Below are 27,209 nucleotides of genomic sequence, written 5' to 3' on the forward strand. Positions count from 1 at the left end.
TTTTCAGAGAAAACCAGCTTTATTTAAGGAGGTTTAAAGGAGCTCGTAATTCGTAAAGATTTCTAACGGAACTGAGAATCTTTTCCCATCCTCTGTGAGAATTTCGATTCGACGATGTTGTTAAAGGAAAATATCAGTCATCTCGTCATGCGTAGCAAAAATTGACTCACGTTACGAGTACCTACTTTGAAGAATTTATTTGTTATGCTCGTGTGTAGTGCGTACGATAATTGGAAGACTACGTAAAAGCGCGTGTTCGCCAATCTATAAGATTCGAGAAACGATTTATCATCGTTAAATATTTACCTTGTGGTACAGAAAAATACATAATTTTTCAAAGGCGAAATTTAACGAGATCGTATTATTTCATCGATTGGCTAATAATTGTCAACACGTGTGAGACTCTACGTGCTCGATACGGAGCTCGTATAATTATTTTCAACTAACTCGAGATAGGGACAATTTTCTAGGGGAGGGGGCATCGAAAAGTGCATTGTTCTCGAACTTTCGGCAGATTTTTGGACTTGAATTCTTTTTTCCCTCTTCGAGAACTTTGCTAATGCTCTTCGTATCACCACAAAAATATCCATATTCGGTTCAATTTCATTTTTGTTACAGTCTGAGTACATTCGTTGCTAAATTCTGATACTTTCAATCATGTAAATCAACACAATAACAGACAAATACCACAAAAAGAAAAAAAAACGAACAAAATTCAGTTTATGTATAAAGATAATAGGTAATAAAATGACGGTTACCGAGCAAAAAAAATACTACGTTATAAATGGTCGTAGTATGTACTAAAAAAAAAAGTAACTAAGGAAAAACACTTACTTAATAAAACAAAATAGAAAGGTTACCTTAAAAAAAATAAAAATAAAAGAAAGTAAAAAAATCACAAAATCAAAACGTAGGTATTTCGTATACACAGGTGTCCAAAATTCTCGAGATCAGTTTACTTGAAAAATAACTGGATTTTATACAACATACGAGAATCGTCGCACGCCTGAAAATGCATAAAGTTCAACAATTACCAAAAAAAAAGGGTATTTGCTTTTTCATTCGTTCGCTACTGACGTCTATTTCATTCAACTTGATCTCTAATGTTATTGTAATTCGAACAGATATGTACTTATAAAATACTATTCCGTAAGAAAAACAATTCAAGGGAGACCAAATTGAACAAAGTGGAACATATTTTGGCTCAACTTACTTCGAGAACTGCTTCAAATCGTTTACTTATCAAGGGTAACATGTTCTCATCGAGATCTGGCTCTTTACCATCGCTCACTATTCCGGAGTAGTCTTCCACCTTACATCTTATCGATTGCATCGGAACATCGAACCAGGATCGTTTCATTTCGTGTAAGCTGTATTTTTACATATTCAAATTGTACGTTTTCATTAGAAAAGTATACTCGTATACTTTGAGAGTTTCACTCATCGGAGATAATGAAAGGTAAAGTTTCTTTTTTTTCTTCAAAAAATCATACTTACGTAGAAGGATCAGCGTGCGATGAATTTCCATAATCCACGTATAAAATATTCACTTTTCCATCTTCTCCTTCCAGATCGATGATTTTCGCTCTGTACCATGTACCATCGATGAAGTATGTACAACACATACGACCTGTAGAGGATAAAAAATCCATTAAATTAATATTTCAACTTGGGATACAATTTTTTGAGGCGATTGTTGTTTTCATTTGTCACCTAATGAAAGAGATTTCAACTTGGGTTGCTCGATACCCTCTTTTTGTAATTCCTTGGACATGTCATCGAAATGTTGTCTGTTTTCACTCACCTGCAAACATAATGACAAATATATAAATTAGGAATAAATTTCAAGATCTAGGAAAAGCTGTAGTCATTTCGGGTCACTTTGATCAACATTCTGATCACCTACGTGTTTTTACCACTTCAAACTTCCTTTCGTTACAAAATCTAACTATCCGAGAGTTTGAAAAAAATGCTTGAGTAGGATGGTCGTGAAAGATCAAAATTTCCAAAACAAATTTTAAAATGAACCCAAAACTTGAGTAAAAAGGCTTGGGAGATTTTTCTAAAAAATTTTCCATTTGAACGACGAGTAAAAATTTCAAAAATTGCAAAAAATTACCAAATAAAGTATTGTTTTTTTTACTTTTATTTTCATTTCCCAGTGTCTGAAAAATGAAATTAATTTTTTTTCAACGATTTTTGAAAAAAGAGAAAAAATTGTGAACAAAAAAACAGCACAAAGAATTTTACAAAAAAGACCAAACAGTCACCGCCAAAACCAAATTTTCAGCTGCCCAAGTTCATTTTTCGATTTTTGGCGATTTTTTAAAAATTCTAAATTGACTCGTTTTTGGCGATTTATGATTTTTTTTAAAAAGTACGTATTTGATCAATAAAAATGGTCAAAATAAGTCCCTAAACTAATATTAATTACCCAAATCCAAATTTCACCATTTCCAGCAATTCTGGAGCCTCCAGCGCGATTTTTCAATTTCTCCAGAATTTTGAATCTGCTCCAGAAGGCGTGAATATGCAGTTGGACAGCTAAAAATCGAGTTTTACATATATTACACTCTACCTGTATAATGAGTTTATCCACATTTGAGCCGCTTTTGAGAGGTGACACCTCAAGAGTGGTTTTTTGAGGTGTCACTCTCGCTCCAAAACGACTGGAAATGATAGAATTTGCGCTCCGGGGGTTAGTTCTTGAAGAAATACAGCGATTCGCGCCTATTTCAAAATTTTCCTCACAAACGGTTTTCTTTTGATTTTTTGGAATTTTTAATTTTGAAAAAAGCTGGTCAAAAAAACACTCTTGAGGTGTCACGCCCAAAATCGGCTCAAATGTGGATAAACTCGTTAAACAGGTCTAGTGTAATATTCAACTCGATTTTTAGCTGCCCAACTTCATATTCACGCCTTCTGGAGCAAATTCAAAATTCTGGAGAAATTGAAAAATCGCGCTGGAGGCTCCAGAATGACGAGAAATTGTGAAATTTGGGTTTTGGGGGGTTAGTTTTGGACAAAATACAGCGATTCGCGTGAATTTTGAAAATTTCCACACAAACGAGAAACTTTTGATGTTTTGGATTTTTTAATTTTGAAAAAAGCTGGTCAAAAAAAGCCACTTTTCAGGTGTCACTCTCAAAATCGGCTCAAATGTGGATAAACTCGTTAAACAGGTCGAGTGTAATAAACAACTCGATTTTCAGCTGCCCAACTTCATATTCACGTCTTCTGGAGCAAATTCAAAATTCTGGAGAAATTGAAAAATCGCGTTGGAGGCTCCAGAATGGCTGGAAATGGTGAAATTTGGATTTGGATAATTAATATATTAGTTTTGAAACTTATTTTAACCATTTTTATTGATCAAATACGTACTTTTTTGAAAAAAGCATAAATCGCCAAAAACAGTCAATTTTGAATTTTCAAAAATTCGCCAAAAATCGAAAAATGAACTTGGGCAGCTGAAAATTTGGTTTTTGGAGTTTTAGACTATGCTCTTTCCAAAAATCGCGGTCCCGTTCAAATCGGAGGCGGACACTTCAAGAGGTTCCTTCGAAGCAAGGATGTAAAACTTTTGAAAAACTTCACTAGGGCAAAAGCTTTTGGAAGTTTACGATTTGTGAAGGCAAAAAATTCAACTTTTCTTATTTATCCCAATTTCAACCTTCTTTCAAAAAGGGCACACAATTTTTCATTCTTTTTTTGAAAACAATTTTTTCTCAAACTTTTCACATTTTTCGTTTACTTGTACTTTTTTTTCTGCTTTTTTAAAGGATATTTTCACATTTTTGAGTTTTTTAAAGTTTATTCAAAAATCATTTTTCAAATTTAATTTTTCAACATTAGAAAATATCGCTTCAATACAATACCTATTATATTAATGTTCGAAAACATTTTTCGAGCATTTTTCGAAATAATTTTGTTTTTTGTTAACGTTTTGAAACTTGTTTGGATCAGGAAAAAACTTCGGAACTTCGGGACTTCTCTCGTATCAAGTTGACTCAATTTTTTTAAATCGTACTCTGTTGATTTTTGAAAAGATTTGTCTGAGTTGGAGAATTCTTCGGACATTGTTTAAAATCATTCCCGGATTATTTTTATTTTCTTCAAGATCAGAAAAATAATATGAGGGAAACGTCACCAATATTTTTTTCCATTTTTATATTTTTTTTCGAGTTTTTTAACCATTGCTTGGAATTATTTTAGGGGTTTTTATTTACAAAATTTTTTGAGTTTTTCGTTTTTTTTTTCAACTTATTTTAATGCTTCTTTCAAAGAAGCAAAAATATTTTCTTCGGAATTCGTTTTTTTTTTTTTTTTTTTGGAAAATTTTTTCATGTTTGTTTTGTTTTACTCAATTTTATTTTTGAATTTTTTTCTACTCGTCAAAACATTCCATTTTAACAAAATAATATCGCTGTTCTGAAACAAAATCGTTTTTTGATTTTTTTTTTTTTGTTTTCTACCATTTTTTACTTCTACTTTATTAAATATTTATTGTTCATGAATTGAAATTAATTTTTTTCCAAAGAAAAGAAGCATCATCTGAACTTTCTTTTAGTTAAAATGAAAAAAAAGGTCAGAAAACTTTCGAGAATGAAAACCAAACATAATTTTGTACCCCTTTTCTCTAAATGCTTCCTTTCTTGATAATTAAAAAATTGCAGTACTAAAAATTTTCAAGCCTCTACTCCCTTTCCTCTCAACTTAAAACACTAAAAAAAACCATCGAGTTTGATGAAACAAAAAAATCCCCTTCTCTTTCCTCCCTTCCCGTCTAACTAATTTGACCTTTAACCCTATAAAATACTCGAGACTAAAGCGAAAATAAAATACAAAAAAATAAAAATCCTAATTTTTCGGCCGAGTTGAACATGAAATGACTAGTACGATACACTGTTAATCGTAATTTACTTACAGCCACGTTATCACAGTCGACTATATGAACAACGATCTCGTCCACTTGTAGTATCTCGATTACCTCGACGGTAACAATGTTCAAGTCATGTACAGGTACTTCGAAGAAAGGTATGATGATTTCGTTTTCTTGAGGATTTTGAGGTATGCTGAAAGGATCGTTGACCATAATCGTAGCACCAGGTACCTGAACATAAATCCGAATCATATTATGACACGAGATATGAATAAATTAAAGTTCTGCAAAAACTTACACTTCTACATTATATAAATCTCCTACCTCTAAAAATTCACTCAAGTCTACATTCGAAACGCTGTCAAATTTGGCAATCGAAGACGAAGAATTAGACTTGCAGTCGTCGTCTTTGGCTTGGTCGTCGCCATCGCGATCTTTTTCACTCTTCGAATCGACGATCGTTTTTATGGGTTTTTTATCAGACTTCGCAGCGAATTTCGTATATCCTAGATCACACAAGAAATCGAATACCTCGACATCGGTTCCATCAGCGTAAGTTAATTTCTCAATCTGCGAACAAAACGTAGACAAATAAACATCAGTACACTTAGTACGTATATGGAATTTATACGAGTTGGATGTTAACGATCGATAAGGTAACACACCCTATGGAAATTTTCGCCTTTCTCCTTCTTCAATTTGACGGTACAATTACGTTCAATCAGTTGTGCGTGCACGAAATCTAATGTTTTTTGAGTCCATTTTCCATCTCCCGATACCTGGAATTATTCCAGCACAGTATTAGTTACTCGAGTTTTGCAAAATTCTCAGCACGATGTAAGTAGAGATCGAGGTCACCTACCGGTATTAGATCTGATCTGATGGGAAATTTATGACACTGGATTGGAAAATTCTGCAGTATGACGTCTTTTCTGAGGTAGGAAAATTCTACCCATTCGGTGTTACCATAATCTACGTATTCGACGTACGCTTTCGATTCTTCGACTTTCAACACTTTACCGCGATACCATTTTTTATCGACGAAAAACCAAGCGATGCAGATTTGTCCCGGATACCAATGCATATCATGAGGCGACGGGGTCGAGTCTGTGAACCTGGACTGCAGGCCATCGCTGATCATAGTGATCATTTTTTTCTCTGAAAATATTCAAACATACGATAAAAGAGCACAGAAAGGCAAAAAAATACGATTTTCGATTATTGAATAAGATCGACTCACGTTTGCCCGTGGTTTGCAGATATACGCAAAAGTCATCGTCCACGTACGTTGGGCATGCTTCGAATTCTTCGATTTCAATACGTTCGGCAGGTTTCCAATCCGGTTGAGGGATTTTTTCGGCAGAAATCTCGAGTTTTTTCACGGTATCGATCGCCCGAGCGGATGACTTGGTTGGAGAATCGGATTTGCGTGAATTTTCGTCGGGAATTTCGCCGCCGTTAGCTAGAATACGTCCATATTGGACACCTTTTTTCGAAGCCTACATAAAGCGAGAAAAAAATACCAAAAATGGTTAATAGATAATAATTTTTTAAAAAAATGGTAGAAAAAAGCAAACATATACTTCGACTACGTTGCAATGGAGCCATTTTTTAACCGTTTCTGTCGAACTGATTTCGCCAATATCGTCGTCTAAATTTTGGCTGGATTTTTTCCGCGACTGTTTGTCTTTGTCAGACTCCGGATCCGGTCTGCAATCCGAGGAATATAAATTTAAAAATTAAAACTCGTTTGATGCGTAGCTTTCGGTACGTATTAGGAGCCACTTCTTACTCGACTAGGTCGTCCTTTTCCAGAGCTTTCATCAACAATTGATTTAAATTCGTCCACTCTTCGGTAGATGGTGCGAAAGCTCCTCCACACGAGACTGTTTTCCCCCATAACTCAACCGGTAACGTTCGGTTTGGTTCTTTAGTCTGTAATAATTTATAAAACAAGATGATTATTGATTAAGGTACGATAACTTGATCGTTGATTGTGCAATTTGACGAAAATTTACCATTTTGACAACGTAAATGCTATTGTAGCTGTCCAAAGAGTTCCTGAACGATTCGCAGAGGTCTTCTGGCCATTCGGAACGGTCTTCGATATTGACCATATGACAAGCGACCGTGCCGTCTATAAATTTACCAAATTGTTGAGGCAACGAATACAGGTATTCTTTTTTTACGGTTTCTTCACGAGCTATGTCTTTGAAAAATACCTGCGAATAATTTTTTGATGAGTAGAACATAAGAAAAGAAAATCAACTAGTAAGTAGGTACATATCTATCATATCATGCTTCTCTCGAAAGAATTTTTCTCTCAGGTGGTACCGAAAATAACGTATTTCAGCGTATCCATCTGAGGGAGTTTGGTGAATCATCGCCCGATTTAATTGCCAAAAACATAATCGATATATTCTCAATACTTTGACAAAGAACTAGTGGAAAAAATTTCCAAGCGGCTCTGAAATTTTTTCTGCCTGCTCCCCGTTGTCGTTTATAGTGAAAAAAAAACATCCTTAGAGATTTTAGCCTCGCTTCTCCCCCCCCCCCCTCAACTCAAAATTGAGCTGCGTACAGAAAGTCCCACTGTTGAATTTTTTGAAGAAAAAAACACTACTTTTTTCTACTCAATTTTCAAAAAACTCTTCACTCGATCCCCCCTCCAAAAAATAAACAAAAAAAAAATCAACAAAGTCAAATTTTTCACAGAAAAATGTTCAAAAAATTGAAATTGAAAGACAATTTGTACGCAAAGTATTTTTTAATTTCATCAAAAATAAACTTTTTTTTCAATGATCAGAGGGTTTTTGTTGCACGTTTGAATTTTTACACCTTTTAGACTAAATTCACTATACTCATTTTTAAAATCATTACTTTGTCACTACTTCCACCACTTTCACTACCTGTTGATTACCCTGAAAAATTTACAATTTTTGCATCAAAATTCTAGAAAATGATATCTTTTAAGCAATTTTGAGGCTTTTTTTTAAGGAGCCCCCTCCATACTTGAGAAAAATAAAGAAAAATGGAGTAAATCAAATTCGATTTAAAAAATTGAAAAATTTCCAAAATTCTTCTGAATAACCCATTTTTAAGAAAAAACCTGCGTAGAGCACCAGAATTTGAAAAAATAAAAATTGAAGTTTGCAAAAAATGTTTTGAAAAATTGTTAAGTATTTCTGGTCATCTATTCAGAAAATCAGAATCACTCTGAAAAATTTTGAAAAGTTTTTCACATAAATTTCAAATTTTATGATTATTTTTCCAACCTTGGAGGGCTCTACAAAATGGGTCAATATCGTTTGGGGAACCGGGACCCAAAAATGGAAAATTTTCGGACAAGTTAGATTTCAAAAACTGAAAAAAAAACTGAAATCAGCTGTTGGCACAACTTTTCTTGTACTCGGGAGGGGGGGGGGATTCTTCATCGAGATTATTTTTGACGACAAACTGTTCCTCTTTGACCACCTCCACCCCCCCCCCAACTAATCTGGCTTCAGGAATTTTTTCGCGAAATTACCCGTGTGACCTATCAAATTAGATTAGAATTTCAAGCTGGCACCGAAAGTGACTAAAGTTTTCATGTTTCCCCTTCAATGTTGACCTTCCCCTCCCAAGACAGTTAACTACCCAAGTTTTATCTCAAAGACAGGACTACCACCTGAGTGCTATCAAAGTAAGCTAGAATTTTATGCAAAGATCAAATCTGCAAACAGTTTTCATTTTTCAAATTTCCTTCACCACTAATCCCTCCCTCCCTCCCTTCCTCCCCCCTCTTCAAAAAATCTGGCCTCGCGGTTTTCTTCTCGAAACCGTTCGCGTCACTCGTCGAAGTTTGCTAGAATTTCACGCTGAGATCGGAAATTAAAACGGTTTTCCCGTTGCACTCTTCTGCCTTTGTCAGCCACCCCTCCCATTAAAGCTGAATACGAGATTTTTGCCTCTAAATTAGGAGAATGATCTAACAAAGTGATTTACAATTCAAAGTTGAGATCAAAAAATTCAAACAGTTTTTACGTTTCAGCTTTCCTTCGGTTTAACCCCCCCCCCTCCCTTCCCTCACATCACCAAAAACCCAACTTCGTGATTTTTTTCCGAAAGTACCCTCGTGACCCATCAAAGGAAGGTAGAATTTCACGCTGAGACTCAATGCAGAGAGAGTTCTCATGTTGAACACTCTCCCCCCCCCCCCACCAACATGACTACGATTTTCGCCTCAAAACTAGGAATAAGGCCAATCAAAGTGGATGAGAATTTTAAGCTGAAACCAAAATTGATATAGTTCCTGTACGTTGCACTACTCTCCTAAACCTCCCCCCCCCCAAAAAAAAATTCAACTTAGCGATTCTTTTCTCGAAACTAGCCATGTGATTCATTAAAGTGAACTAGAATGTTATGCTGAGAAGTGAGATCTAAAATAGAGAACTGTTTTCGATTCGAACGACTTGCCCCTGTTTACTCCCACCCTTCCTTCCTCATCATCATCCAACTTTGATTTTTTCCCATTCAAAACTGATCACGTCCTTTGTCACAGTGAATTAAAATTTCACATTAAAGCCAAATATTGCGCCAGCTTTATCACCATTTTTGATCTTAACATAAAATTCTAGAGCCTCACATTGATCGGTCACAACCACAATGAAAAGGTATCTCAAGGGAACCTCTTAAGGTGTCCGCCTCCGATTTGAACGAGACCGCGATTTTTGGAAAGAGCATGTTATAAAACCCCCAAATCCTAATTTTCAGCTGCCCAAGTTTATTTTTCGATTTTTGGCGAATTTTTTGAAAAGCCAAAATTGACTATTTTGGTGATTTATGTTTTTTAAAAAAAAAGTACGTTCAAAATAAGCCCTAAAACTGATATTAACCCCCCAAATCCTAATTTCGCTATTTCCAGCCATTCTGAAGCCTCCAGCGCTATTTTTCAATTTCTCCAGAATTTTGAATTTGCTCCAGAAGGCGAAAGGGAGGCCCCAGAAAGGCTGGAAATGGCGAAATTCCCCTCTCGTGTGGTTAATTAATGACGAAATACAGCAATTTGCGCAAATTTCAAAAATTTTCTCACAAACGAGGAATTTTTGGTTTTTGGATACATATTTTCATTTTGAAAAAAAGCTGGTCAATAAAACACTCTTGAGGTGTCCTCTCCAGAATCGGCTCAAATGTGGATAAATTCGTTAAACAGGTCGAGTATAACACACAACTCGATTTTTAGCTGCCCAACTTCATATTCACGCCTTCTGGAGCAAATTGAAAATTCTGGAGAAATTGAAAAATCACACTGGAGGCTCCAGAATGGCTGGAAATGGCGGAACTCGGCCTCAGGGGGTTTGTTTTGTTCGAAATACAGCAATTCGCGCAAATTTCAAAAATTTCCTCGCAAACGGTAAAATTTTGATTTTTTTTGATTTCTTATTATGAAAAAAGCTGGTCAAAAAACCACTCTTGAGGTGTCCGCTCCAGAATCGGCTCAAATGTGAATAAACTCGTTAAACAGGTCGAGTGTAACACACAACTCGATTTTTAGCTGCTCAACTTCATATTCACGCCTTCTGGAGCAAATTGAAAAATCGCACTGGAGCCTCCAGAATGGCTGAAAATGGCGAAATTAGAATTTGGTGGGTTAATATCAGTTTTGGGACTTATTTCGAACATTTTTACTGATCAAGTACGTACCTTTAAAAAAAAGCATAAATCACCAAAATAGTCAATTGTGGATTTTCAAAAATTCGCCAAAAATCGAAAAATGAATTCGGGCAGCTGAAAATTTGGATTTGGGGGTTTTAGAACATGCTCTTTCCAAAAATCGCGGTCCCGTTCAAATCGGAGGCGGACACCTTAAGAGGTTCCCTTGTCAGATGGGCTAAAAATTTGAAATATATAATGAATTTTCATTCTTTTAAATTTGGATGAATTTTTTGAAAATACAGTTCTAAGCCATGAAAACAACAATCAAAATACAATAATCGAATAAATATAAATTTGAAATGTGATTAGAACACTGCTTTCGACCTAAAATTGATCAATGGCTGTTTCAAGATATTCCTTGCCTCGAATGGGTGTCTGGGGGACAAGCATCAAAAAAATTTTAATCAAGTTCGATATTTTCAAATCTAAATCGACTATATTCGTGACAAATTTCAATCATCTTTTCTCGCAGTATTTATCAAAAAGAAGACAACTCAAAACTCTGCTCGGAGCTTCGAAAAAATTCACGACTTGAGCGATCGATCGATCAAAGTGTAAGGACCCAGGGGGGGGGGGGTGAGAAGGTCTGGTCAAAAACGAATTTTTGTTTCAGTTGATCTGATTCTGACATTTATCACGAAGCAAGTTCGAATTTTTTGTTCGAGAAGTTGTGGCGATGGGTGAAAAGAGGGAAACAAACTATCAAAACAATGAAATGAGTTATAAATGTAGGAACTTACGGTAACATCACCATTTTCCTTAATCTCGGTTACTTTTGCTCGATACCATTTATCGTCTTTCTCGGAATAAGCAGCGCATCTCGTTTCTGTTGTAATCGATGATAAAATCAACTCAGGATTATTTTTCTTCTCGCGGTAAAATTTCGTCATATCTCCAATCATTCTGTAAAAATATAAACAGAGTGAAATATTTCAGCTCGTTTGAAATAATTCTAGCGAGTACATATTTTTAATAATGTATGATCGAATCGATTCTTACTCATGAATGGTACCAAGTTGCACCACCAAAGAAATGTGACATAGGTTCGGACTAATAAACGATACAACTTTCACTTCCCATCGAGGTTTCTGATCAGAAGGACTGTTGGAGTATTCTCCTTGAAGCACATCATCGCCCGATAAAACCTCGCTTTCTTCGTCTGCGATTTCTTCGTCCGAAGATTCGGCTTTATTGTTTTCCAGAACTGCGATTTCTGTCGAGGTATGTTGCGTGACTTCTTCGGATTTCTCTGAATTGGCTTTTTCAGACGTATCTGGCTGGGTTTCTTGCGGTACCTTTTTCTGTACAAGACATTATCTCGTCAGAGCAATTACGAGTATTTCTAGCACAGATTACCATATCGAAAAGCTGGCTCATATCACTTACCACGATCATAACTTGCTTCCCAGCATCGACGTTGTTTTTCTTAGGATACGAAGACGCTGCTCCCAAACTACGCGAAAAATAAAGAAGTACATGAGAACATCGAATTTCTAGTGCGTCTTACTCTAGCAGCGAGCTTTATTCATCGAATACTTACACATCTCCGACTTTCTTGGCAAATTCATGGTCGACTAACAACAAATTAATACAAACGTCTTCGTCTTCGTCGCTTCTATACAACACTACCGATAACTCGCCATCTTTTACCTCATTGACGACCATTTGCAATTCTTTGTCTTCGACGTTTTTAATCAAAAATTCAGCGGATGCTGGGTATTTATATTTCGAACCAGTCAGCGGCTTGATTCCAGCTAAGGAACATTTTACCGTCTACGTGAACAATACAAACATGGAGAATTTTAGAGTGAATAATAAATGCGATAATGGGCGACAATTTTATCAATTCTGCGTACCTGAACTGTGTTTTTTGTAAATTCTTTGGCCAAAAGACGAATTCTACACAAAGGAAGCGTTTCTTTGTTACCAAAATCAACATACAGTACTTCTGCCTTTTTTGTTTGCGGATACGAATTCAGGAGTTCCGCTCGGTACCAGGTATTGTCCACAGTGTATTGAGCAGCAACCGGTAAACCTGCAGTAATAATTCACGAATAATAAGAAATTTACAAATTTCACAAAATTAAATAGCCTAAGCCTAAGGCAAAATGAAAAATTAACATCTGAAACGCCCCCCCCCCCCAAAAAAAAACTAGCTGGCTGTTTAGTCGTTTAAAGAAATTATTTATAATGACTTTTCCCGGTTTTTCTGACATTTTTTTTTCAATCATCCAAATCTCCCAACCACACAAAAATAGCAAAAGGGGGAAGGAAGGGAGTGAGGGGGGATAAAATTTCTTCAAACACTGTCAATGGAAAATATTTATCAAACTCTTCAAAATCCAGTAGAATTTTCATAAGAACAGCCGGACTGAGAAAATGAATCGAAATCACCATTCTTTTTTTAAAAAAATGGAAATTAGAGATTTCTACGGAATGATTGTCACTAGGCTAGTTTTCGATAAAAAAAGCAAGACTAAGTATTGGTCAATTTTTGCCAACAACGTGAAAATGTTTACAATTTCTAACAAAAAAAAAAAATTTTGGCAAAAAAAATAAACTTTTGGACCGTTCTTTAAAAAAAAGGTTTTTGGAAATTTAAAAAAAAACTATAAATTTTGTAAAAAAGCGATATTAATTTTGAGACATTTATAGCAATTTTTGGCAGAAAAGGGTAACATTTGGATAATTTTTGAAAAAAAAATTCTAAGTACAATTCTTGGGAGAAATGAGACTTTTTAGATTTATTTTTTACAAAAAACGACAGATTTTAGACATTTTTTTACAAGCGAGAATTTTTTGCAATTCTTGATTTAAAAAAAGGAGTTTTTGGATAATTTTTTTTCAAAAAAGACCATGCGCTTTTCCAAAATTTTGTCACAGGGAATTTTTTGGCAAATTTTTGACAAAAAGCAGTACTTTGAGAATTTTTTTAAAAAGCGAACTCTTCGTGAAATTATTAGCAAAAAAGTAACTTTTTCGGGTAATTTATGGTCGGGGAGCCCACTTAAGGATAAATTGCACCCCCCCCCCCGTCGATCCTCCGCGGCAACTTTTTCCTTAAAGGGAGAGTCCTAAGGAACATTTCTAGACCTTGTACTCAAAAAAAAGTGGCCCTACTTACAAAATGGCGGCCATTTTGATTGACAGGTCATGCCGAGAAATCGCAGATTTTGCGTTCCAACATAGGACTTGCACAAAATTTTTCAAACTGTACAAAGGTAGATCGGAAGAACAAGCAAAAGTGCTAAAGTGCGTTTTTCGATTTTTGGCGAATTTTTAAAAATCCAATTTAGTCCAAAAATGAGGGAAGAAATCAAAATTTTACCAAATTGACCAAGAAATCTGAAATTTGGGATACACCCTATTTTCGACATGCCAAATCGATTTGAAACTGTTTCAACCCGTTTTGAGCAGTTCTGGAGCCTCCAGTATATTTTTGAAACTCGAAATTCCCACAAAATTTTACCAAAATGGAGTTGGAAAGCTGAAATTTATTTTGTAAACTAATTTCAATACGCTACGAAGTACTACAGGTGAATTTTAAGTCGCTTTGTAGCCTTCGGCGACTTTTTGATAATTACTGGAGCCTCCATCAGATTTTTGAAACTCTAAATTTTTACAAAATTTCATCAAATGGAGATGGAAAGCTGAAATTTGAAATTTCACACCCTCTGAAGACGACTTCAAGTAGGTTCAAATCATTTTGGAGCCTCCAGCGACTTTTTGAAAATTACTGGAGCCTCCAGTAGATTTTTGAAACTTGAAATTCCCGTAACATTTTATCAAATGGAGTTGGCAAGCTGAAATTGACTTCGCAAACTAATCTCAACACGATATGAAGTCGACTGCATGGTGGTTTCACATGATTTTGAAGCTTCCAGCCACTTTTTGAAAATTTCAATTTTCCAAAAAAGACCACATGACCTCTCAAAAAGTCGCTGGAGGCTGCAAAACGATTTGAAATCCACCAGTAGACGACTTCGTAGCGTATTGAAATTATGTAGTTTGCAGAATGAATTTTGACTTTCCATCTCCTCCGTTTGATGAAATTTTTAGGAGATTTAAAGTTTCAAAAATCTCCTGGAGGCTCCAGTAATTTTCAAAAAATCGCTGGATACTCCAAAACAACTTGAAATTCCCCTGCAGTTGACTTCGTAGTGTATTGAAATTAGTTTGGAGAATGAATTTCGACTCTCCATCTCAGTTTAATGAAATTTTGGGGAAATGTCAAGTTTCAAAAATCTACTGGAGGCTCCAGTAATTTTCAAAAAAGTAGCTGGAGGCTCTAAAATGACTTGAACCCACCTGAAGTCGTCTTCAGAGGGTATTACAATTGGAGTGTAGAGTAAATTTCAGCTTTTCATCTCCATTTGTTGAAATCATGTGAAAATTTAAAGTTTTAAAAATCTGCTGGAGGCTTCGGGAATTTTCAAAAAGCCGCTGGAGGCTCTAAAACGACTTGAAATTCACCAGCAGTACTTCGTAGCGTATTAAAATTAGTTTTTAGAACAAATTTTGGCTGTACAACTCCAATTTGATGGAATTTTGTGGGAATTTCGAGTTTCAAAGATCTGCTGGAGGCTCCAGAACTGCTCAAAACGGGTTGAAACCGTTCCCAATCGATTTGGCATGTCGAAAATAGGGTACATCCCAGATTTCAGCTGTCTTGGTCAATTTGGTAAAATTTTGATTTTTTCCCTCATTTTTGGCCTAAATTGGATTTTCAAAAATTCACCAAAAATCGAAAAAGGCATTTTAGCACTTGAAATTTTGACAGGTGATAAATTTTTGCATGATCTATGTTGGAACGCAAAATCTGCAATTTCGGCTGACCTGTCAATCAAAATGGCCGCCATTTCGTAAGTAGGGTTACTTTTTTTTTAGTACAAAGGCTAGAAATATTCCTTAGGACTCCCCCTTTGAGAAAAAAGTTGCCCCGGAGGATCGACGGGGGGGGGGGGTGCAATTTATCCTTAAGTGGGCTCCCCAACTATTATGACAAAAAAATTTTTGGAATAATTTTTAAAAAAGTACAATTTTTGGAAAAAATTAAACTTCTTGAATTTTGTTTTGCCAAAAAAGACAAATTTTAAAAATTGTGATAAAAAACGAGACACTTTTGCAAAGTTTTGTCGAAATGCCAGACTTACACGTCTTTTGCAAAAATGCAGAACTTTTTGAGCATTATTGGCAAAAAAGTAACACTTATCGTCAATTTTTGCCAAAAAAAGCGACTTGTTGGATTTTTTGGCGAAAAATTATTTTTAGAGATTTTATTTATTAATAAGCAATATTTTTTAGGTAAAAAGCTAAATTTGGAGAATTTTGCCAAAAACCAGGTCTTTCTGTAAAATTATTAATAGAACAGTGAGACTGTCGGGCAATTTTCGCCCGTTAGACGTTTTGGATTTTTTTTTTGCAAAAAAAAGAGACAATTCTAGAAATGTTGTTAAGAAGCGAGAATTTTTTGGTAATTTTTGGCAATTTTCAAATTTCAAAATGCTAGACTTGAACAATCTTTGAAAAAAGTAGCACTTATTGGGCATTATTTGCAAAAAAATAACACCTTTTGGAAGTTTTTGGCAAAGAGCGAGACTTCTGGATAACTTTTGGAAACCAGCACAATATTCTGAGATATAAAAAAAAACTAGCATTTTTTTTTTTTTTTTGAAAAAACCGCCAATTATTAATCATTTTGTCAAGGAATGAAATTTTTTTGGCAATTTTCGGCGAAAAGCCAGACTTTGAGAATTTCTACAAAGAGCAGGACTCTGCGAATTATTAAGGATAAAGTTGAACTTTCTGGCAATTTTTGCCACATATTATGTGAGCGAGATTTTTGAAATTTATTTTTAAAATACAGTGTTAGGAATTTTTAGCAATTTTGTTTAAAAGTGAGAACTTTTAAAAATTTTGGGAAAAAATCAAGATTTTTTAAAAAATTTTTTTTCCTTCCGCATAAAAATTCACGAAATTTACTCGTTGAATTTCTTCAGGACGTAAAAACGTTAGGGGAGATGAGGGTTGGTATGACTCTGAATTAGCAATAACATTTGAGTATCGGAACTTACCAATACAAGGAGTAGCCACAGGGTACTGTTTGTAATTATCTTTATCCTTATAAAAACAGTCAATAGTTTTGTTCATTTCTTCCAGTATCTTTTCGCTGCGAGGATCAATCTGCGAACACACAAAAAAAATCAACTCGTAATTCATAAGTACCTCTACCTACAAGAATAGCAAAACAATTTCGTCTTTTTAGCTCGTCAGATTCGACGAATTTCGCTCTCGGTCTATAGCTTCGTAGTCATCGCACTACAAGACAGAAGCCAGTAATGGTCGACGTTCATTTGGTCAAATTCCGGACCACTAAAGCTACCGTCGAATGCTAAGACTTGGCTAATCTTCATCACTCGAGCAAAATGTACACAGTAGACATCTAAGTAATGTATTTGTCACTTACCCTTGTGATGTAGAAGTCATTTGGTCCGTACACATGAGTAACTTTTACAGGGACCCATTCATTCGGTTCGAATCGCGTATCTTTGAAATATTTCAAATTATTAGGTAACGTAATCTACACAAAACAGAAGAAAGAGACACCATTATCAATAATTATTCCATACCAAAATTGACCCGATTCTAAACGGAAATTCTATGTATTTTGAGCGCCAACTTACAGTACTTTGATTCTCTTTACGAAGCGTTATGCAGGCTTTTCCTAAAGCTTGCAGGTACCCTCGCATCGACGTAAGAGAACCTTCGTGATCCCATTCTAAATCAACTTCCAATTTGCTCTTCAGCACGTTTTGCACGGTCATCGTAACTTTTCTATCTTTGCTGAAACCAGAACCCGATTGATAATAACTCCACAAGCCCACAACACGTCGAACAAATTGATACTATCCGTATAATACTCACACTGCTTCGATAAAAGTATCGATATCTTCTCTCTGCCAAGTTGATGCGACAGGGCAGCAGTTATGGATAGAACACTGGATGGCTAATTCTGACTCATTTACGATTCCTTCCATTGTATCCTCAATTCGGAGTATTCTCGTTATATCGACCACAACTTTTTCACCAGTATCTATCTGAATGACCCACACTGATCGACCATCTGGCGACATTTCAGTTACCCTGACTCGGTACCATTCCCCGTCCGAGCATTCAGTCAAGTACATGTTTCCTACGAGATTAAATTCACAAGCATACAATCGTTAGACCCATTCAATTGGCGAAATAAAGTATTAAAAGGTACGGTGGCGAATCCGAAGGAGGAGTAAATGATTTTCAGATGACTATTACATCATAAGGAAATTTTTCGAACAATTCCAATGTTTAGAAACAAAAAAAAAAAAAAAATACATAATGTCATTTTTCTATTATTGAAAAGAGTTTTTCTTATGGCAACCTTCTTTCATTTGGGACTCAAAATAACATCAATCTTCGACCAATCAACTGAGCCACATCACTCAAAATTTTGGATCTAACTTCCAAAGAAAATCGATAGAAAATATCACGCTACTGTTTCCACGATGACTGGAAAAATCACCCGGATGCGCCACCAAATCAAATTCCACATAACTTACCTATTTTAATATCTTGTTTGTCGACTGGAGGTCCTCTGTTAGCCGACTTGAAATAATCGCGATAATTCTCAAAAGTCTGCAGGCTACATTCGTGTTGGACGTAGAAATTAGATGGCGAATTGACGTGCGAAATCACCACTGTTCCTTTCCAACCTACAAAAAAATGCGTATGAGCTTCGCACATTCCACATAAGTTAGTATGGTTTTTATTTTGCGAAAATTGAAATACAAAATGTTATGCCCCTATCTCGATACCTATACTTTTTTTCAATGGGGAAAAAGACAAGATTAATCGAGCTTGAACTTGTTTCGATTTTAACTCCCTAATCCAGCTCTCCTCTTTGCAAATATTTAATTTTGGGAACCAAATTTCACCTTAGACACTTGTACATATTTTCAAATAGCATCGATGATTTAAAAAAAAATGAATCATCTTTCAAAGAAGAAATTTGCGCGATTTCAATTTCAGCAAAATAAAAACCATCCTGAAGCGAATTAAGTACTATAAAACATTTCATCAAATTTCCCTCATGCGTGAATAAGGAATGAAACTGACAATGAAATGAAAATTACGTTAATTTTACAAAGTCCACGATTTGCTCACCTTCCTTGTATCGATCTGGTTTTACAAAAGTAATTCGTGAACAGGAGGTTTTCGGATTATAAGGAATTCGTGGGGAACCATTAATGCCGCATTGTGTTAAACTAGGTCCGCTGATTTGAACAGGGCTTGGATGCCTTCCTCGAGAAGTACGAGTGTTACTAGCTAAAGGTTGATTCACACCATTGACTGATTCGCAACGACGAACACCTCCTGCGAAATCTGTGTGCAAATAAATCAGCGTAATATAATTAGTAACAAAAATACCAAAATGATAATTAAACCATCAATTTGTTTAGATTAGATCAATTTTTTAACGATTTAACAAGGGAGGTATTCTCAACTGGCAGAACATTTTTTGAACCTGGCGAAGTTAAATGCAGAATTCATCGCTAGCCAAATTATTTCAGGCAAAGCATTGAAATGCATTTTTTGATTTTTCGTGATTTTTTAAAAATTTTGATCAAAATTGGGAAAAACGCTAAAATCTTACAAAATTTTAATTTAATATGTATCCCTCATTTTCAACCCCCCCCCCCTCACTAAATCAACTGGAACCGGTTTGGAACTGTTTTGAGAAGTTCTGGAGCCTCCAGCAAATTTTTGGAAGTTGAGTTTCCACAAAATTTTAACATGAATGAAGTTAAAAAGCTAAAATTTACTTCATACCTACTCAAATTTCAACATAATACATATTATTAAGACAATTGAGAGTGGTTTCAAGCCGTTCTGAAGCCTCCAGCCTTTTTATGGGGAAATTCCAGCATTTTTCGGAAATCGGTTTCTATCGGCTTAGGATTGTATATTTCTTCAGCAATAAGGACTCGTACTCAATTTTTTCCCAAAAAAAATGACTTCAAAAAAGTGATCAAAAAGTAGCCAAAAAAATTACAAGTGTGAGCAAAACATTTTAATGCGGAAAAATCATCACAAAAAATCCAAAATATTTCATTAGGAAATATAAAAAAAGGACTACTTTAGCAATTTTTGGCATAAAAATTACACATTTTCCAAATAGTCCGGCATATGGCAATAGGAGTAATTGAACCCCCCCCCCCCGATCCTCCGGGATAAGTTTTTTCTTAAAGTGGACAATCATCCTAAGGAACATTTTAAAGCAAACTTGCCCAAAAAAAATTTGGCCTTACTTACAAAATGGCGGCCATTTTGATTGACAGGTCAGCCGAAATCGCAGATTTTGCGTTTCAACATAGGACTTGTACGAAATTTTTCAAACCTTACAAAGGTAGATCGAAAGATCATGCAAAAGTTTATCACCTGTCAAAATTTCAAGTGCTAAAGTGCGTTTTTCGATTTTTGGTAAATTTTTGAAAATCCCATTTAGGCCAAAAATGAGGGAAAAAATCAAAATTTTACCAAATTGACCAAGACAGCTGAAATTTGGGATATACCCTATTTTCGACATGCCAAATCGATTGAAAACGGTTTCAACCCGATTTGAGCAGTTCTGGAGCCTCCAGCTGATTTTTGAAACTCGAAATTCCCACAAAATTCCATTAAATTGGAGTTGTACAGCCAAAATTTGTTCTAAAAACTAATTTTGATACGCTACGAAGTACTGCTGGTGAATTTCAAGTCGTTTTAGAGCCTCCAGCGGCTTTTTGAAAATTCCCGAAGCCTCCAGCAGATTTTTAAAACTCGAAATTCCCACAAAATTCCATCAAACTGGAGTTGAAAAGCTGAAATTTATTCTGCAAACTAATTTCAATACGCTACGAAGTCAACTGCAGGTGAATTTCAAGTCATTTTGGAGCCTCCAGCGACTTTTTGAAAATTCCTGAAGCCTCCAGCAGATTTTTGAAACTTTAAATTATCACATGATTTCAACAAATGGAGATGAAAAGCTGAAATTTACTCTACACTCCAATTGTAACACCCTCTGAAGACGACTTCAGGTGGGTTCAAGTCATTTTAGAGCCTCCAGATATTTTTTTGAAAATTACTGGAGCCTGCAGTAGATTTTTGAAACTTGAAATTTCCCAAAATTTCATCAAACTGAGATGGAGAGTCGAAATTCATTCTCCAAACTAATTTCAATACGCTACGAAGTTGACTTCAGGTGGATTTCAAGTCGTTTTGGAGCCTCCAGCGACTTTTTGAAAGGTTGTATGGTTTTGGAAAATTGAAATTTCCTAAAAGTAGCTGGAACCTTTAAAGCCATTTGAAAGCACCATGCAGTCTGCGAAGTAATCTTACGCTTGCCAACTCCATTTGGTAAATTAATGTTGTGGGAATTTCAAGATTCAAAAATCTACTGGAGGCTCAAGAAATTTTCAAAAAATTCGCTGAGGCTCTAAAATGACTTGAACCCACCTGAAGTCATCTTCAGAGGGTGTTAAAATTGGAGTGTAGAGTAAATTTCAGCTTTTAATCTCCATTTTTGTTGAAATTATGTGAAAATTTAAAGTTTCAAAAATCTGCTGGAGGCTTCGGGAATTTTCCAAAAGCAGCTGGAGGCTCTAAAACGACTTGAAATTTACCTACAGTACTTCGTAGCGTATTAAAATTAGTTTTTAAAACAAATTTTGGCTGTACAACTCCAATTTGATGGAATTTTGTGGGAATTTCGAGTTTCAAAAATCAGCTGGAGGCTCCAGAACTGCTCAAATCGGGTTGAAAGTTGGTTGAAACCGTTTTCAATCGATTTGGCATGTCGAAAATAGGGTATATCCCAAATTTCAACTTTCTTGGTCAATTTGGTAAAATTTTGATTTTTTCCCTCATTTTTGGTCTAAATTGGATTTTCAAAAAGTCACTAAAAATCGAAAAACGCACTTAAGCACTTGAAATTTTGACAGGTGATAAATTTTTGCATGATCTTTCGATCTACCTTTGTAAAGTTTGAAAAAGTTCGTGCAAGTCCTATGTTAAAACGCAAAATCTGCGATCTCGGCTGACCTGTCAATCGAACCGCCATTTTCTAAGTAAGGCCAATTTTTTTTGTTGGCAAGTTTGCTTTAAAATGTTTCTTAGGACGTCCCTTTTATGAAAAAAGTTGTCCCGGAGGATCGGCGGGGGGGGGGGGGGGGTGCAATCACTCCTATTGTCATATGCCGGACTAAAATTTTTGTCAGAAAAGTGAAACTATTTCGCATCTTTTGCGTAATACGAGTAAAGTAAGACTTTTTGTCAATTTTTGGCAAAAAAAGCGAGATTTTCAAGTAATTTTTGAAAAGAAAATATTGAGATTTTTCAACTTTTGGCAGAAACGCGACAATTTTGAGTCATTTTTGGCAAGAAATTAAATGTTCTATCAATTTTAAGCAAGAAAAGTGACACTTTTCAACAATTTTTTGAATTTATACCTACGTAAAAAATCAAAATCTTCCAGTAATCTGGTAAAAAGTGATAATTTTTTGCAACTTTTCTTCCAGTCCAGTTCGGATACCTCTCTTGTCAGTTGTGAAAATACACAAAAGGTAACGATAAGAAAAAACCCTCACGATTAATGCAAACTTACACTCTCTATTTGAATGTACTGGAAGTTGAACAGACTGAACAGACGACGTCTTCGAAGGCCTTCTTTGACTACGCTGACACGCTGCTGATCGCTCGCTCAACGTTAACGATGCATCTACAACCAAACAGGAAAAATAAAATAATCTCTTACGATCCTGCTACCACAACTACATCAACACGATTATGCTGAAAAATACTCGTAACTTACGTGAAGTTCTCTCAAACGTGTCGCCAATATCGCTAGCGCCGGATGAAATCATCAAAGGAGCTGTAGTAGAATCACAGATATCCGCATCATCCGACTCCAACGCGTTTTTGACTAGATAGATTTCGCCTGGTTGGCCGAAATCGAAATTCATTTGACTTTCCAACATTTGGAGCCATTCGATAGACGGCATTACGATCCTGTGACATCGCAATAATAAAAATTGGTCTCATTTAAATGCAAAATTCAATATTTACGTGTGTACTATAAATCTGTACAATCAACGCTTACTTTTCAGTTCCCTTGGTTGGTCTTTTTGTGTGAACCGTATCTGGTCTTTCTAATAAATCTCGAGATTGAGCGAGCAATCTTTCCACGTTCGATGTATCGAAAAATTTCGAAGCAGATACCTTACAAAGTTCTTGTATCACAGCGACAATTTCCTGAATAAAGAAACAAATCAGTAACGTACAATATTCAAAAAAACTAATTAAAATGCATCATTCGATTGGTTTTTAGGACATTTCCCTTTTTCTGAAATGATACTTGTATTGAATTTTTTTCTCGGTCCATGGAAGCCAATTTTCTCAACTTTTTGGACTCGCACTCATTCCCCCCCCCCCTCACCACTCAAAAAAGTAACTTTTACTAGGGTAACCAAAAACGCTCGAAAAAGTAACTAAAAAAATCACAAGACGTGAACAAAACATTTCCGAAAAAAAAAACAGATCAATTATTACAAATTGAAATATTTTAGCTTTCATTTTCAAAAAGTCGAACTATTGGTATTATTTTGAAACTTTCTGATGAGAAAGAACGATTTTTTTGGCCATTTTTGGCAACAAAGTGAGAATTTTTGCAGTTTTTGGCAAAGAAACCAATTTCTGGCAAACGCGAGATTTAAACAATTTCAACAAAAAAAAGAGGCTTTTTAAAAATTTCTGCTTCTGGCCAAAAAAATGCAATTTTTAGAAATTTTTTTAAAAAGCAAACATTTTTAACAGAGAGCGAGATCCTTGACAATTTTTGAAAAAAATTAAAACTTTCAGGAATTTTAAGAAATTTTGCTTGCAAAAACCGAAATTTTTATCAATTATTAAAAAAGCGTGAATTTTTGACAGTTTTTAATGAAAAGTACATTTAGCAATATAGGTATGCATTAGCAGAGAATAATAATTATGGAACTCTTTTTCTAATCTTTAGAAAAAAATTATTGATTAAAAAGCACAATTTTTGTCACGTTTTGTCAAAAAAGCAAGAGTTTGAGGTAATTTTTAGAAAAAAATTACAACTATTGAAATTTTTTGCAAAAAACCGATAATTTTTAGCACGAAATGAGGCATTTTGGCAAATTTGACAAAATGCGAGACTTCTTGGTACTTTATTACTGGACACCCAGATCAACTTTGCTTTCAAACTTCATACTTATCCGATCTTATTTAGCGAAATTTTTATAAAAATAAATACTCACCCCTTGTGAATGCTGCAGCACCTTTTGGCATTTCTTTTGACTGTTTTCGAGCGAGTAAGCAACATCATCGAACTTTTGTTTGACTCCATTCTCCAAGCCTTTGATCGCGTTTTGGATATAGATAAAGAAACTTTTCAAGTCATCTTCAACCTGCTGTACGTCGATACCAGAAGTTTTCGCCTCTTTGACTAGTTCTGGAGTACTGAGTATCTGCAACAAATTGAAATAAAAACAGTTAGGCTATGTCTCAATATACACAAGTAAAGTATACCACAGACTTGATAGTCCGGCATATGGCATGTACAGAGTGATTGCACCCCCCCCCCCGATCCTCTGGGACAACTTTTCCGTCCAGAGGAAATCCTAAGGAAGATTAGAGGGCAAACTTGCCAAAAAAACTTGGTCCTAAGAACAAATGGAGGCCATTTTGATTGATAGGTGAGCCAAAATCGCAGATTTTGCTTTCCAACATAGGACTCGCACAAAATTTTCCGAACTAGACAAAGCTAGATCGAGAGAGCGTGCAAAAATTCATCACCAGTCAAAATTTCAAGTGCTGAAGTGCATTTTTTGATTTTTGGTGAATTTTTGAAAATCTTTAAGCAAAAAATGAGAAAAATAATCGAAATTTTACCAAATTGACCTAGGAAGCTGAAATTTGGGATATGCTCTATTTTCGACTTACCAAATTAATTGGAAACGGTTTCAACCCATTTTGAGAAGTTCTGGAGCCTCCAGCAGATTTTTGAAACTCGAAATTTCCCAAAATTTTATCAAATGGAGATAGAAAACCGAAATTCACTCGGCGAACTAATTTTAATACGCTACGAAGTCGCCCGCAAGTGGATTTCAAGTCGTTTTGGAGCCTCCAGTGACTTTTTGAAAATTACTGGAGTCACCAGATTTTTGAAATTTGAAATTCCCACAATATTTTTTCAAGTCAAGTTGGAAAGCTGAAATTTACTTCGCAAGCTAATTTCAATACGATATGAAGTTGGCTGTATGGTGGTTTCAAATGGTTTTGAAGCTTCCAGCTACTTTTTGGCAATTTTCCAAACAACGCCATACAACTTTTTAAAAAGTCGCCGAAGGCAGCAGTCAACTTCGTAGCGATTTGAAATTAGTTTTCAGAGTGAATTTTGGCTTTCCAACTCCATTTGATGAAATTTTGTGGGAATTTCGGGTTTCAAAAATCTATTGGAGTCTCCAGCAACTTTTTGAAAATTCCTATAGCCTCTGGGAAATTTTTGAAGCTTGAAATTTCCACAAAATTTCATCAAATGGAATGGAACTTGGAAGTCTGAAATTCACTCTCAAACTAATTTAGATATGCCATGAAATAGACTGCATGGTGGATTTCAAGTCGTTTTGGAGCCTCCAGCGACTTTATGAGCCTTCATGGCCGATAAATGTACCCGTTATTTTTTTCAAAATCGGTGAATTCCAGTCTGGAACATGTTTTTGTTCATCAATTTCATTCTTCATCTTTGAAAATTTGAAAAATTACCCTTACGCCTTCGTTTGAGGTAGAAAGACAAAATTCAATTTACACCCCATTTTTGACATTAATTCCGAAGCGGATTGCACGCGGTTTCAATCCGTTTTGGAGCCTCCAGCGGCTTTTTAGAAACTCCCGTTTTTTAGATGACACAAAAAATCTGTCAGAATTAATTTTAGCACGTATAGTCATGAGTAAATTTTGACAGGCATATACCCTATTTTTAACCTGCCAAATCGATTGGAAACGGTTTCAACACTTTTTGAGCAGTTTTAGAGCCTCCAGCAGATTTTTGAAACTTGAAATTTCTAGTTGGGAATTTGAAATTCATGCTGCGCTCAAACTTGAACACGTTATTAAGTCGATTGCCGGTGAGTTTGAGTCATTTTGGAGCCTCCAACGACTTTTCGAAAATCTTGGATCCTCCAGTTAGTCCGGCATATGACAATAGGAGTAATTGCACCCCCCCCCCCACCGATCCTCAGGGACAATAGTTTTCTTGAATGGGACAATGACATCTTAAGGAGCATTTAAAAGCAAACTTGCCCAAAAAAAGTTGGCTTTACTTACAAAATGGCGGCCATTTTGATTGACAGTAGGTCAGCCGAAATCGCAGATTTTGCGTTTCAACATAGGTCAAAAATGAGGAAAAAAATCAAAATTTTACCAAATTGACCAAGAAAGCTGAAATTTGGGATACATCCTATTTTCGACATGCCAAATCGACTGGAAACGGTTTCAACCCGTTTTGAGCAATTCTGGAGCCTCCAGCAGATTTTTGAAACTCGAAATTCCATCAAATTGGAGTTGTAAAGCTGAAATTTATTCTAAAAACTAATTGCAATACGCTACGAAGTACTGCAGGTGAATTTCATGTCGATTTGGAGCCTCCAGTGACTTTTTGAAAATTCCTGAAGCCTCCAGCAGATTTTTGAAACCTTAAATTTTCACAAAATTTCATCAAAATGGAGATGGAAAGCTGAAATTTACTCTACATTCCAATTTTAACATCCTCTGAAAACGACTTCTGGTGGGTTCATCTCATTTTAGAGCCTCCAGCGACTTTTTTAAAAATTACTGGAGGTTCCAGTAGATTTTTGAAACTTGATACGCTACGAAGTTGACTGCTGGTAGATTTCAAGTCGTTTTGGAGCCTCCAGCGACTTTTTGAAAGGTTCTATGGCGTTTTTTTGGAAAATTGAAATTTCCAAAAAGTATAGCTGGAAGCTTCAAAACCATTTGATAAATTAATGTTGCGGAAATTTCAAGTTTCAAAAATCTACTGGAGGCTCCAGTAATTTTCAAAAAAGCTGCTGGAGGCTCTAAAATGACTTGAAATTTACCTGCAGTACTTCGTAGCGTATTGAAATCAGTTTACAGAATGAATTTCGGCTTTCCATCTCCATTTTCAAGTTTCAAAATTCTACTGGAGGCTCCAGTAATTTTCAAAAAGTGGCTGGAGGCTCCAAAACGAATTGAAATCCATCTGCAGTCGACTTCATAACGTATTGAAATTAGTTTGAAAAATGAATTTCGCTTTTTCAACTTCATTTGATGCAATTTTGTGGGAATTTCGAGTTTCAAAAATCTGCTGGAGGCTCTAGAACTGCTCAAAACAGGTTGAAATCGTTTCCAATTGATTTGGCATGTCGAAAATAGGATGTATCCCAAATTTCAGCTGTCTTGGTCAATTTGGTAAAATTTTGATTTTTTCCCCTCATTTTTGGCCTAAATTGGATTTTCAAAAATTCATCAAAAATCGAAAAACGCATTTTAGCACTTGAAA

At 35.5% G+C, this 27,209-nt stretch overlaps 1 protein-coding gene across 2 annotated transcripts in view; it reads right to left on the reverse strand.

The window, feature by feature from the left end:
* Positions 1-703: 703 nt before the first annotated feature.
* qin overlaps positions 704-27,209 on the reverse strand; it is a 133,791-nt gene continuing 107,285 nt past the window's right edge. For both annotated transcript variants that reach the window (XM_065369588.1, XM_065369589.1), the window contains 27 exons: positions 23,926-24,135; positions 22,746-22,897; positions 22,458-22,654; positions 22,251-22,364; positions 18,773-18,991; positions 18,169-18,321; positions 17,498-17,765; positions 17,257-17,416; positions 17,040-17,153; positions 16,648-16,756; positions 12,430-12,608; positions 12,114-12,346; positions 11,960-12,026; positions 11,573-11,874; positions 11,314-11,476; positions 6,898-7,101; positions 6,672-6,814; positions 6,463-6,589; positions 6,120-6,378; positions 5,742-6,037; positions 5,545-5,658; positions 5,204-5,449; positions 4,925-5,110; positions 1,714-1,804; positions 1,498-1,630; positions 1,214-1,370; positions 704-1,006 (listed from right to left, as the gene is read on the reverse strand). In XM_065369588.1, the coding sequence (XP_065225660.1) occupies positions 956-1,006; positions 1,214-1,370; positions 1,498-1,630; positions 1,714-1,804; positions 4,925-5,110; positions 5,204-5,449; positions 5,545-5,658; positions 5,742-6,037; positions 6,120-6,378; positions 6,463-6,589; positions 6,672-6,814; positions 6,898-7,101; positions 11,314-11,476; positions 11,573-11,874; positions 11,960-12,026; positions 12,114-12,346; positions 12,430-12,608; positions 16,648-16,756; positions 17,040-17,153; positions 17,257-17,416; positions 17,498-17,765; positions 18,169-18,321; positions 18,773-18,991; positions 22,251-22,364; positions 22,458-22,654; positions 22,746-22,897; positions 23,926-24,135 (4,647 nt within the window). In that variant the 3' untranslated portion in view covers positions 704-955. The remainder of the gene's footprint in view (positions 1,007-1,213; positions 1,371-1,497; positions 1,631-1,713; positions 1,805-4,924; positions 5,111-5,203; positions 5,450-5,544; positions 5,659-5,741; positions 6,038-6,119; positions 6,379-6,462; positions 6,590-6,671; positions 6,815-6,897; positions 7,102-11,313; positions 11,477-11,572; positions 11,875-11,959; positions 12,027-12,113; positions 12,347-12,429; positions 12,609-16,647; positions 16,757-17,039; positions 17,154-17,256; positions 17,417-17,497; positions 17,766-18,168; positions 18,322-18,772; positions 18,992-22,250; positions 22,365-22,457; positions 22,655-22,745; positions 22,898-23,925; positions 24,136-27,209) is intronic.

The sequence above is a fragment of the Planococcus citri genome, chromosome 5 (assembly GCF_950023065.1).
Source record: "Planococcus citri chromosome 5, ihPlaCitr1.1, whole genome shotgun sequence".
Lineage (NCBI taxonomy): Eukaryota > Metazoa > Arthropoda > Insecta > Hemiptera > Pseudococcidae > Planococcus > Planococcus citri.